This window comes from Callorhinus ursinus, unplaced genomic scaffold, assembly GCF_003265705.2.
Source record: "Callorhinus ursinus isolate GAN/ISIS: 27379988/994484 unplaced genomic scaffold, GSC_fseal_2.0 scaffold4, whole genome shotgun sequence".
NCBI lineage: Eukaryota > Metazoa > Chordata > Mammalia > Carnivora > Otariidae > Callorhinus > Callorhinus ursinus.
In genome coordinates, this window is record NW_027397066.1 from 152,830,274 (window position 1) to 152,844,165 (window position 13,892).

Genomic DNA, 13,892 nt, shown 5'->3' on the forward strand with positions numbered 1-13,892 from the left:
TGATACTGGGTTAGTATCCAAAATATATAAAAAAAAAAAAAAAAATCAGACAAATCAACACCCAAAAAAACAGATAATCCAATTAAAAAATGGGCAGAAGCAATGAAAAGACATTTTTCCAAAGAAGACATACAGATGGCTAACAAACACATGAAAAGATGCTCAATATCACTCATCATCAGGGAAATGCAAATTAAAACTACAATATCACTTTACACCTGTCAGAATGGCTATAATCAAAAACACAAGAAACAACAAATGTTGACAAGGATGTGGAGAAAAAGGAACCTCTTGCACTGTTGGTGGGAATACAAACTGGTGTGGCCACTGTAAAAAACAGTGGCTCACCTCAGAAAGTCAAAAATAGAATTATCCTATGATCTAGTAATCATGCTATTGGATATTTGCCAAAGAAATACAAAAATACTGATTCAAAGGGATACATACAGACATATGTTTATAGCAGCATTATTTACAACAGCCAAATTATGGAAGCAGCCCAAGCGCCCATCAATAGATGAATGTATAAAGAAGATGTGGTGTGTGTATATATATAATGGAATATTATTTAGCCATAAAAAAGAATGAAATCTTGCCATTTGCAATGACATGGATGGAGCTAAAGAGTATAATGCTAGGTGAAATAAGCCAGTCAGAGAAAGACAAATGCCATATACCATATGAGATTTCACTCAGATGTAGAATTTAAGAAACAAAACAAAGGAAAAAGAGAGAGACGAGCCAAGAAACAGACTCTTAACTATTGAGAACAAACTGATATTATCGGTAGGGAGGTGGGTGGGGTGGACGGGTGAAATAAGTGATGGGGATTAAGGAGTGAACTCTTGGTGATGAACACTGCGTGATGTATGGAATTGCTGAAATACTATTATACACCTAAAACTAATATAACACTTTATGCTAACTATACTGGAAATGAAGTGAAATAAAATGAATGTATTTATTGACAATTATAAAAAGCCTTCCTTTATGTATATAAGGTGACCACAGAATTTAATGTTCAAATAGGACACTCTTAAGTGATTAATAGCTATTAATAACTATACTGGAACAAGAGGCATAAATTGACACTTGAAGACAAACCATCCAGATATATAGTTACCTGTTTATGTACTCTAAGAAGAGGGAATAAACTAAAACATTGAACTGTAAAAAAATAATCCCTACCTTTTAGAAATATAAACTGAGACTTTTATAGAGAAAACAATTTATCTGGAATTTGCTTAAAAATAAACAGGATGAATGAGGGTGGTAAAGAGTGTTTGGAAGTACAGATGAAACAAGATTAACCATGAGCTAGCTATTGTTGACACTGAATGTTGGGGATATACGGGAGTTTATTATACTGTAGTCTGTATACAGACATATTACATATGCTTGGAATTTCTTATATTTAAAACTCTAAAATATATTACACAGAGTCTAAACAAAATATTTTTTAAGTCATCTGGTGACTGACTATACTAAATCTAATATTGCTAGTGCTACCAACTTACACGAACACAGGTGTAAATAGAAACAAATGTTCTAATGGGAATCAATAATTCAAAAACATTTCTCCCATCAAGTTCCATCCCTTTTACTGGAATAAAGCAAAACTACCATCAGTGTCCAAAAGCATGCATGAACTTTCTTCCCTAAACAGCTAATTAAATTATCTCAAGCACAAAAGAAAAAGAAAGCCCTCAGAATCTCTTCTGTCATTCTCTGGAAAATGATAATGAAGTTCTTAGGATCTAGAAATAAATGTCACTGAAACACTGATAAGGAACAATCTCCAGAGATTTCTTTTTTTACTCCAAATACAATATAACTTGCCTTATTCTCTGTCATCTGCCCCAGCAGTGAACACCTAACTGGTCAGCCTGCTCCTACAATGCATTCTACACACAGCAACCAGAATCATCATCTTAAAACATGAATTAGAATTTTGGTGATTCAAGAGGGCAGTGTAGGAAGACACTGAACTCACCTCCTACCAAGGACACACTGAATCTATACCGATATTTAAAGCGATTCCTCCTGAAGAAGAACTGAGGGCTTGTTGAATAGCTTCTGCACACACACACACACACACACATACACACACAAATAATAATAATAATAATAATAATAATAATAATAATAATGGAGGGAACACACAGAAAAGGGTAGGAGAGACAGAGACACTATAATGACAGGAATCCCACTCCAAAACACCATCCTGCAGTGGGGAGCGATATTACTGAGGGACCTGTGCAATGACTCATATACCCCAGGACACAGCGAGAAAACAGTGATTTCAAGGGCAACTACACCACAAGTGAAAGAAATTCATTTACTAACTCTTGAGAGTACACCAAATGGGAGGAAAATTGCTTGAACTCTATGGGGTCAGAGGCACCAGCAAGCCTCTCCACCTTGATAGCATGAAAAGGAGCAAGGTACAGGTGCTCTAGCTGGCCTGCTAGGGCCTCCCCAGCACACCCCAGACCCTCAAACCTACACCAGCTCCAAGTGTCCCACCAAGGCAGTTCCTGTGCAACATGCCACAGGCCCACTTGGCCCATGCCCACTCCAGCTGGCCTTATAAGAAATGTTAAGGAGCCTTTAAGTGGAAAAGAAAGAAAAGGCCATAACTATAAACAAGAAAATCAACTGTAACTACAATTAATAGTTAAGGGATAAAAAGATAAACAGATGTAAAATATGAAGTCAAAAACATAAAATGGGGGAGGAGGGTACAAACATAGTGCCTTTAGAATGCGTTTGAACTTAAGTGACTATCAGCTATGTACACAGGTCAATATATATGAACCTCACAGTAACCACAAACCAAAACCTACAAAAGATACACAAAAAGTAAAGACAAAGGAACCCAAACATAACACTAAAGAAAACCATCAAACCACAAGAATAGGAACGAAGAGAAGAAAGGAACAGAAAAGAGTTACAAAAACAACCAGAAAACAATTAACAAAATTTGCTGTCTACATCTAATAGTACTAGATGTACATATCTATCAATATTTATTTTAAGGTAAAGAGACTAAACGCTCCAATCAAAAGATACAGGGTGGCTGAATGAATTTAAAAAAGGAGAAAAAAAAAGACCCATCTATATGCTGCCTTTAAGAGACTCACTGCAGATCTCAAGACACACAAAGGCTGAGAGTAAAGGGATAGAAAAAGATTCCATGCAAATGGAAATGAAAAGAAAGCTGGAGTAGCAATACTCATATCAGACAAAATAGACTATAAACAAAGACTGTAACAAAACACAAAGAAGGGGGGGGTGCCTGGGTGGCTCAGTTGGTTAGGCATCTGCCTTCAGCTCAGGTCATGATCCCAGGGTCCTGGTATCGAGCCCCGCATCGGGCTCCCTGCTCAGCGAGGAGCCTGCTTCTCCCTCTGCTTGCTGCTCCCCCTCTGACAAATAAATAAAACTTAAAAAAAAACCACACAATCTGCGGCGGCTGCCGCAGAGCGGCCAGGAGGAGGGTGGATCTCCAGAGAGCGGAGCGCCCCGAGTCCTCCTCCTCCTCCTGCCACCCAGGTTCCGCCGCCGCCCGTCGGACTCTTCCTTCTGCCGCTCGCAGCAGGGAGCCGCCCAGACGACAAGGGCCAAGCTCTCTCCGGCTGAAGCCAGCTCAGCCGCGGCTTCCGGAGCCCGCGGGGCGGTGGACCGGCTTGCGGTGCAGATTCTTCTTACTCCTTTGCTGCAAACTCTGTGACATAAGATGGCTGCAAACAAGCCCAAGGGTCAGAATTCTTTGGCCCTACACAAAGTCATCATAGTGGGCAGTGGTGGTGTGGGCAAGTCCGCTTTGACCCTACAGTTTATGTATGATGAGTTTGTGGAGGACTATGAGCACACCAAAGCAGACAGCTACCGGAAGAAGGTAGTGCTGGATGGGGAGGAAGTGCAGATCGATATCTTGGATACAGCTGGCCAGGAGGACTATGCCGCAATTAGAGACAACTACTTCCGGAGCGGAGAGGGTTTCCTCTGTGTCTTCTCTATCACAGAAATGGAATCCTTTGCAGCCACGGCCGACTTCAGGGAGCAGATTTTAAGAGTAAAAGATGAGAACGTTCCATTTCTGCTGGTTGGTAACAAATCAGATTTAGAAGATAAAAGGCAGGTTTCTGTAGAAGAGGCAAAATCCAGAGCCGACCAGTGGAACGTTAACTATGTGGAAACATCTGCTAAAACTCGAGCTAATGTTGACAAGGTATTTTTTGATCTGATGAGGGAAATTCGAGCCAGAAAGATGGAAGACAGCAAAGAAAAGAATGGAAAAAAGAAGAGGAAAAGTTTAGCCAAGAGAATCAGAGAAAGATGCTGCATTTTATAATCAAAGCCCAAACTCCTCTCTTATCTTGACCATACTAATAAATATAATTTATAAGCATTGCCATCGAAGGCTCAATTGACTGAAATAACTTTAACGGTTTGGAAATTGTTATGTATCACTAAAAGCATGAATTGGAACTGCACTGAAAGTCAAATTCACTTAAAAAAGAAATTAATGTGGCTTCGCCAAGAAGCACAGTTCAACTTCTTTCATAATTGCCTACATTTATCGCGGTCCTGAATGTAGCGTGTGGGCTTGTGTTTCGAGGGCAGTCTTTCTGGAACTGTTAGAGCTGAGACAGGTTGGGGGGGATGGGAGGAAAGGCTACTTCCTCTGGTTTATTATAAAGCTTAAATTTTCTATCATTTTAAAATGTCTTGGTCTTCTACTGCCTTGAAAAATGACAATTGTGAACATGGTAGTTAAACTGTACCACTTTTTTTAACCATTGTTATGCAAAATATAGAAGAAAAGTTATTGGCATGATTGTTGCATATAGTTAAATTGAGAGTAATTCATCTGTGAACCTGCATCAATTACCTGGTGATTAATGTGGAAAAGTGGTGTAAACTTGTACATGGAAATTTTTGAATATGCCTTAATTTAGAAACCGAAAAATGCCCAGTGACATCATTCTGGGTGTGTCCTCACTGGTGCTGTGGGCCCATCGCCCCGTGTGTCCTGTTGAGAGGATATTTGCCTGGTACGGAGTACAACTTTTATATAGAAGGTTCATAAAACATAACCATCTGCTAGGAGTCTGTCCAAATTTAAAATGTGTGCCATACTCTGGTTCTTGAAAGCAAGGGTCCAGAGCACCTTGATTACTTTTAATTAAATATAAGGTAGTTTGCAATGAAGGGCCAGCATATACTTGTAAGATAATTTTAGACTGTGAGGGTTCAGCACAGTCACGTTTCAGTGATCCCTCTTTTTCTCTAAAATGCTAGTCCCTGGAAATCCCTTTCTGCAAGCAGTGAACATGTGTTAAGCTCTTGGTCTCTCTGGACCAGGGTACAGGAAAAAGGTCATTACTGCTGCTGCACTGTGCACTGGGACACTTGGGGAAGGCGGGCGTGCTGGCCACCTGTTAATTTCTCAGTCTGTGCTCAGGAGGTGACAGCTTGGCTCTGGGAGAGTTTTCAGGAGTCTCTGTAGTCCGTGCTCATCAGAAGAACACCAGAGCCACATTTTCCTGACGCTAACACCAGGCAGTCGACCCTGAGTATAGTGCAGCAAGCGTGTTTGGCAAACACAGGCCAGACATGGGCTTGTGTCGCCACTGGGTGGTGCGCCCACTGGACGAATTCTAGCATGCTATTGGGGAACGTAAATTCAACGGGAAATATACCGCTACCCAGATTTTTCTTTTCTTCTTCGGACTGGGGCTAAGACAGTTGATGCAACAAAGTTCGTCTTTTTTGCTCAGTCCTAATTTCAACAAGTCAAAGATGTGTTCAGGCATTCCAGGTAACAGGTGTGTATGTAAAGTGAACAAAAATAGGCTTTTTAGGAACTCTGCTCTTTAGGTATTACATCTGACTTGTCATGTTAAATATTTGTCCTTAAAGGATTTGAGATGTACATCTTTCATTTCGTATTTTTCATAGGCTATGCCATGTGCAGAATCAAAGTTACCAATGTAACACCGGCCCCGCGGGCCCAGCGATCTCCATGTGTACTCACTGCAGTCTTATTTAACCAGGGGTCCTAACCACTAACATTGTGACTTTGCTTTAGACCTTTCCTCTCCTGGGTACTGAGGTGCTATGAAGCAAACTGACAAGGATGCATCACATGTCAGGCTGATGCCACTACCCGATTGGTTTATTTGCAATTTGAGCCATTTAAAGACCAATAAACTTCCTTTTTTTAAATGCTAAAAAAAAAAAAAAAAAAAAAACAAAGAAGGGCATTAGATAATGATAAAGGGGTCAATCTGATAAAAGGATATAACATGCATAAATATTTATGCACCTAACATGGGAGCACCTAAATATTAAAAACAAATATTAATGGATATAAAGGGAGAAACTGACAATAATACAATAACAGTAAGGAATATCATACTCCCAACTACCTCAATGCATAGATCATCTAGACAATCAGTAAGTAAACATTGGCCTTAAACACATTGGACAAAGAGACTTAATAGATATATACAAAACACTTCATCACAAACTGCAGGATACAATTTTTTTTTCAAGTGCAGATGGAACATTCTCCTAGATACATCACGTGTTAGGCCACAAAACAAGTCTCAGTAAATTCAAGAAGACTGAAATCACATCAAGGATTTCTTCCAACAATAACAGTATAAAACTACAAATTAGTGATAAGAAAACTGGAAAACACACAAATATGTGCACACTAAATAACATGCTACTAAAAAACAATGGGTCAATGAAGAAATTAAAGAGAAAATTTAAAAATACCTTACCACAAATGAAAATAGAAACACAACTTTCCAAAGTCAATGGGACAAGCAAGAGCAGTTCTAAGAGGAAGTCCTTAGCAATATATGCCTATCTCAAGAAACAAGCAAAATCCCAAATAAACAATCTAAATTTACACCTAAAGGAATTAGAAAAGAACAAAACAAGCCCAAAATTAGTAAAGAAATAATAAAGATCAGAGCAAAAATAATGAAACAGAGACTAGAAAAACAACAGAAAAGATGAATGAAACTAAAAGCTGGTTCTTTGAAAAGATAAACAAAATCAATAAACCTCTAGCCAGACTCATCAAGGGAAAAAAAAGCACCCAAATAAATAAAATCAGAAATGAAAGAGAAGTTACAACCCACACCACAGAAATACAAAGGATCATAAGAGACTTACAATTACATACCAACAAATTGAAAAACATAGGAAAATGGATAAATTGCTAGAAACACAACTTTCCAAGACTGAATAACAAAGAAACAGAAAATCTGAATCAACCAATTACAAGTAATGAAATTGAATCAGTAATTTTAAAACTCCCCCCCCCAAAAAAAGTCCAGAACCAGACAGCTTTATGGGTGAATTCTACAACATATATAAAGAATAGTTATTACCTATCCTTCCCAAATTATTCCCAAAAACTGAAGAACGAAAGCTTCTAAACTCATTTTATGACGCCGGTATTAACCTGATACCAAAACCCAGAAAAAGACACCACAAAAAAAGGAGTACATTACAGGTCAATATCCCTGATGAATACAGATGCAAAAATCTTCAACAAGATATTAGCAAACTGGGGAGAGAGGTAAGATGGTGAAGGAGTAAGGGACACTGATTTTGTCTGGTTCCTGGAATTCAGCTAGATAGCTATCAAATCATTCTGACCACCTGCGAACTCAACCAGCAATCTGAGAAAAGAATTGCTGCAAGTCTACAAATAGAAAAGCAATCACTTTTTGCAAGGCGGGATTGTGGAAAAGTGAATCTGAGGCAATACATCATTGAAGATAAACTGCAGGGGGAGGAAGCCTCTGTAAGCCTGGTACCAGAAAGTGGTATAAGCAGCAGGGCACAAAAACAGAACTTTTAGAAGTCTGCTCGGGGGGATGCCCCTGCCTGAAGGGCGCTCAGATGGCAAAGTGGGGCAGAATCCCAGGTGGGACAGTATGGTCGGTCTCAGGATATCCGGGGTCACAAAAAGAACAGGGGTGCCTAAGTGTGGCAGAGTTCCCAAGCATCGCAGCAGGGAAGCCAGCTGCAAATAGTGAGCCCAAGTGTGGGCTTCGTGCTCAATGTTGCCATAAACCGCAAACTGAGGCCCAGTCGAGCGACTGCTCTTTGAGAGGGGCGCAGCAAGAGGCAAAACCATGGCAAGACCCCACTCCCTCCCCCAGGAGGAGCAGCACTGGCACGCACCATTAAGTTTGGAGACTTGAAACGGGGTCGCATGCCTGAGATAAAAATGCTCGGTCACAGGCTGGGTGAACACCCAAGTGCAGACGGAAACCAGGAAGACAAGAGTGACTGACTGCTTTTCTGTGAGGGCTCACTGAAGAGTCAGGGGCACAAACTTTCAGCTCCAGGGCTGGAGATTGGGAAGCTGCAGTTTTCATCCCCCAAATTGGTCCTGAAAGCCTTCAGAGAACAAAAGCCCCATAGAGCAATCCAGAGCCACTTACACTGAGCCCGGCCCCCTAGCAAGGGGGTTGCAATTCCACTCAGGCAAAGACACCTGAAAATCAGCCAAAAGGGCCCCTCCCCCAGAAAACCAGCAGGAATACCAAGTTCCAGCTAATACCAAGTTTACTGATCACAGAGAACTGCAAAACTCCAGCACTAGGGGAAATCAGTATATGAATTCGTCGTTTTTTTCTCACGATTCTTTAGTCTTTCAGTTTTAATTTTTTTTCCCTTTTCATCTAATTTCTTATTTGTCAACTCTTTGTCTTTTTTAACTTCCATTTTTACATTTATATTATATATATGTATATATATATTTCATTTCTGGCTTCCTTTCATTGTATTCAGTTTTATTTTTGTATATGTATGTAAGTTTGTCTTACTTTACAATTTTGGGATCTAGTTTCTTCTAACAAACAGACCAAAATACATCCGGGATCTACTATAATGTTCTGTTTTGTTCACCTTCTGTTTGATTTTATTCTCTATTTTTTCTTTTTTGGTTTCTGATCTCTTCTGATTTGTTTAGTATATATTTTTCTGGTGTCATTGTTGCTTTTTTTTTTTATTTTTTTCTCTTTCATCTACTCTTCTCTGAACATAATGACAAGATGGAAGAACTCACCGCAAAAAAAAAAAATGAGAGAACAAGAGGCAGTACTCACTGACAGGGATTTAATCAATATGGGTATAAGTAAGATGTCAGAACTAGATTTAAAAACAATAATTATAAAGATACTAGCTAGGCTTGAAAGAAACCACAGAAGACACTAGAGAATCCCTTACTGGAGAAATAAAAGAACTAAAATCTAAACAGGTCAAAATCAAAAAGGCTATTACTGAGATGCAATAGAAAATGGGAGGCTCTAACTGCTAAGATAAATGAAGCAGAAGAGTCAGTGATACAGAAGACAAAATGATGGAGAATAAAGAAGCTGAGAAAAAGAGGTAAACAACTACTGGATCATGAGGGGACAATTTGAGAGATCAGTGATACTATAAAGTGAAACAATATTAGAATAATTGGGATCCCAGAGGAAGAGGAAAGGGGGGGGTAGGTTTATTTGAGCAAATTATACCTGAGAACTTCCCCAATCTGGGGAAGGAAAGAGGCATTCAAGTCCAGGAACACAGAGAAACCCCCCTCAAAAATCAATAAAATAGGTCAACACCTTGACATATAATAGTGAAATCTGCAAATCTCAAAGACAAAGAGAAAATTCTGAAAGCAGCTTGGGACAAGAGGCCCATAACCTACAAGGGTAGAAACATAAGCCTGGCAGCCAACCTATCCACAGAGACCCAGCAGGCCAGAGAGGGCTGGCATGATATATTCAGAGTGCTAAATGAGAAAAATATGCAGCCAAGAATACTTTATCCAGCAAGGCTGACATTCAAAACAGAAGAGATAAAGAGCTTCCAGGACAAACAAACTAAACCAGCCTGCAAGAAATATTAAAGGGGATCCTTTAAGTGAAAAGAGAGCCCAAAAGTAACATAGACCAGAAAGAACAGCGACAACAGACAGAAAGAGTGACTTTACAGGTAATACAATGGCACTAAATTCATATCTTTCACTAGTTACTCTGAATGTAAATGTGCTAAATGCTCCAATCAAAAGATACAGAATATCAGATTGGATAAAAAAAATCATAAAACCCATTGATGTGTTGTCTATAAAAGACTCATTTTAGACCCAAAGACACCTTCAGATTGAAAGTAAGGGGGTGGAGAACCATTTATCATGCTAATGAACCATCAAAAGAAAGCTGGGGCAGCAATCCTTATATAAGACAAATTAGATTTATTAATTTATTACCAAAGACTGTAATAAGAGATGAAGAAGGACACTATATCATAATTAAAGGGTCTATCCAACAAGAAGATCTAGCAATTGTAAATATTTAAGCCCCTAACTTGAGAGCAGCCAGTTATATAAACCAATTAATAACAAAATTAAAGAAACACATTGATAATAATAGCAGGGGACTTTAATACCCCACTCACTGCAATGGACAGATCACCTAAGCAGAAGATCAACAAGGAAACAAGGGCTCTGAATGACACACTGGACCAGATGGACATCACAGGTATATTCAGAGCATTTCATCCTAAAGCAACAGAATACACATTCTTCTCAAGTGCACATGAACAGTCTCCAGAATAGATCACATACTGGGTCGCAAATCAGTTCTCAACCAGTACTAAATGACTGGGATTATTCCCTGCATATTTTCAGACCACAATGCTTTAAAACTTAAACTTAGGGGCACCTGGGTGGCTCAATTGGTTAAGCGGCTGCCTTTGGTTCAGGTCATGATCCCGGGGTCCTGGGATCAAGCCCCGCATTGGGCTCCCTGCTTGGTGAGGAGTCTGCTTCTCCTCTCCTCTCTCTCTCTCCCTCTGCCCCCCTCCTCATGCTCTCTCTCAAATTAAAAACAAAACAAAACAAAAAACACCTGAACTCAATCACAAGAGGAAATTTGGAAGGAACACAAATATACGGAGGATAAAGAGCATCCTATTAAAGAATGAATGGGTCAACCAGGAAATTAAAGAAGAGTTTAAAAAATTCATGGAAACAAATGAAAATGAAAACACTTGGGATGCAGCAAAGGCAGTCCTAAGAGGGAAGTATATAGCAATACAAGCCTTTCTCAAGAAACAAGAAAGGTCTCAAATACACAACCTAAACCTACACCTAAAGGAGCTAGAGAAAAAAACAGCAAATAAAGCCTAAACCCAGCAGGAGAAGAGAAATAATAAAGATCAGAGCAGAAATCAATGAAATAGAAACCAAAAGAACAGTAGAACTGATCAATGAAACTAGAAGCTGGTTCTTTGAAAGAATTAGTAAGACTGATAAACACCTGGCCAGACTTATCAAAAAGAAAAGAGAAAGGACCCAAATAAATAAAATCATGAATGAAAGAGGAGATCACAACAAACACCGAAGAAATACAAACAATTATATGATCATATTATGAGCAAATATATGCCAACAAATTAGGCAATCTAGAAGAAACGGATGCATTCCAAGAAATATATAAACTACCAAAACTGAAATAAGAAGAAATAGAAAACCTGAACAGACCCATAACCAGCAAGCAAATTGAAGGAGTAATCAAAAATCTCCCACAAACAAGAGTCCAGGGCCAGATGGCTTCCCAGGGGAATTCTACCAAACATTTAAAGAAGAATTAATACCTATTCTTCTGAAACTGTTTCAAAAAAGAGAAATGGAAGGTAAACTTCCAAACTCATTCCATGAGGCCAGCATTACCTTGATCCCAAAACCAGACAAAGACGCACCAAAAAGGAGAATTACAGACCAATATCCCTGATGAACATGGATGCAAAAATTCTCACCAAAATACTAGCCAATAGGATCCAACAGTACATTAAAAGGATTATTCACTACGACCAAGTGGGATTTATTCCTGGGCTGTGAGGTTGGTTCAACATCCACAAATCAATCAATATGATACATCAATAAAAGAAATGACAAGAACCATATGATCCTCTCAATAGATGCAGAAAAAGCTTTTGACAAAGTACAGCATCCTTTCTTGATTAAAACTCTCCACAGTGTAGGGATAGAGGGCATATACCTCAATATCATAAAAGCCATCTATGAAAAGCTCACAGCAAATATCATTCTCAATGGGGAAAAACTGAGAACTTTTCCCTTAAGGTCAGGAACATGGCAGAAATGTCCACTATCACCACTGCTGTTCAACACAGCACTAGAAGTTCTAGCCTCAGCAATCAGACAACAAAAAGAAATAAAAGGCATCCAGATTGGTAAAGAAGAAATCAAACTCTCACTCTTTACAGATGACATGATACTCTATGTGGAAAACCCAAAAGACTCCACCCCAGAATTGCTAGAACTCATAAAGGAGTTCAGTAAAGTGGCAGGATATAAAATCAATGCACAAAAATCAGTTGCATTTCTATGCACTAACAATGAGACAGAAGAAAGAGAAATTAAGAAATCGATCCCATTTACAATTGCACCAAAAACCATAAGATACCTAGGAACGAATCTAACCAAAGAGGCAAAGGATCTGTACTCTGAAAACTATAGAACACTCATGAAAGAAATGGAGGAAGACACAAAGAAATGGAAAAACGTTCCATACTCATGGATTGGAAGAACAAATATTGTGAAAATGTCTATGCTACCCAGAGCAATGTACACATTCAATGCAATCCCTACAAAATACCATCAACATTTTTACAGAGCTGGAACAAATAATCCTAAAATTTGTATGGTACCAGAAAAGACCCCAAAGAGCCAAAGGAATGTTGAAAAAGAAAACCAAAGCTGATGGCATCACAATTCCGGACTTCAAGCTCTATTACAAAGCTGTCATCATCAAGACAGTATGGTACTGGCAAAAAAGCAGACACATAGATCAATGAAACAGAATAGAGAACCCAGAAATGGACCTTCAGCTCTATGGTCAACTAACCTTTGCCAAAGCAGGAAAGAATATCCAATGGAAAAAAGACAGTCTCTTCAATAAATGGTGCTGGGAAAACTGGACAGCCACATGCAGAAGAATGAAACTGGACCATTTCCTTACACCGTACACTAAAATAGACTCAAAACGGATGAAAGACTGAAATATGAGACAGGAATCCACCAAAATCCTAGAGGAGAACTCAGGCAGCAACTTCTTTGATCTCGGCCACAGCAACTTCTTGCTAGACACGTCTCCAAAGGCAAGGAAAAAAAGCAAAAATGAACTGTTGGGACTTCATCAAGATAAAAAGCTTTTGCACAACAAAGGAAACAGTCAACAAAACCAAAAGACAGCCTACAGAATGTGAGAAGATGTTTGCAAATGTCTTATCAGATAAAGGGCTTGTATCCCAAATCTATAAAGAACTTACCAAACCCAACACCAAAAAAACAAATAATCCAGTCAAGAAACTGGCAGAAGATATGAGCAGACATTTCTCCAAAGACATTAGAAATGGCCAACAGACACATGAAAATGCTCAACATCACCTGGCATCAGGGAAATACAAAACCACAATGAGATACCACCTCACATCCGTCAGAATGGCTAAAATTAACAAGTAAGAAAACAACAAATGTTGGCAAGGATGCAGAGAAAGGGGAACCCTCTTACACTGCTGGTGGGAATGTAAGCTGGTACAGCCACTCTGGAGAACAGTATGGAGGTTCCTCAAAACGTTAAAAATAGAGCTACCCTATGACCTGGCAATTGCACCACTAGGTATTTACCCAAAAGATACAAATGTAGTGATCCGAAAGAGCACCTGCACCCCAATGTTTATAGCAGCAATGGCCACAATAGCCAAACTATGGAAAGAGCCCAGATGTCTATCAACAGATGAATGGATAAAGAAGATGTGCTATATATATATATATATAT

The 13,892-nt window shown here is 39.1% G+C and overlaps 2 protein-coding genes across 2 annotated transcripts in view; one reads left to right on the top strand and one right to left on the bottom strand.

Moving 5' to 3' along the window:
- The window catches only part of EXTL3 (exostosin like glycosyltransferase 3), a 92,562-nt gene that overhangs the window by 53,027 nt on the left and 25,643 nt on the right, over positions 1–13,892 (bottom strand). The window lies entirely within an intron of this gene.
- On the top strand, positions 3,587–4,650 carry LOC112825685 (ras-related protein Ral-A-like). The gene has a single exon (XM_073892544.1). The coding sequence runs from the start codon at positions 3,740–3,742 to the stop codon at positions 4,355–4,357; it is 618 nt and encodes a 205-aa protein (XP_073748645.1). The 5' UTR covers positions 3,587–3,739; the 3' UTR covers positions 4,358–4,650.

Excerpts from the sequence above, each read along its gene's own strand:
- LOC112825685 (XM_073892544.1), top strand. The coding sequence starts at position 3,740 with ATGGCTGCAAACAAGCCCAAGGGTCAGAATTCTTTGGCCCTACACAAA.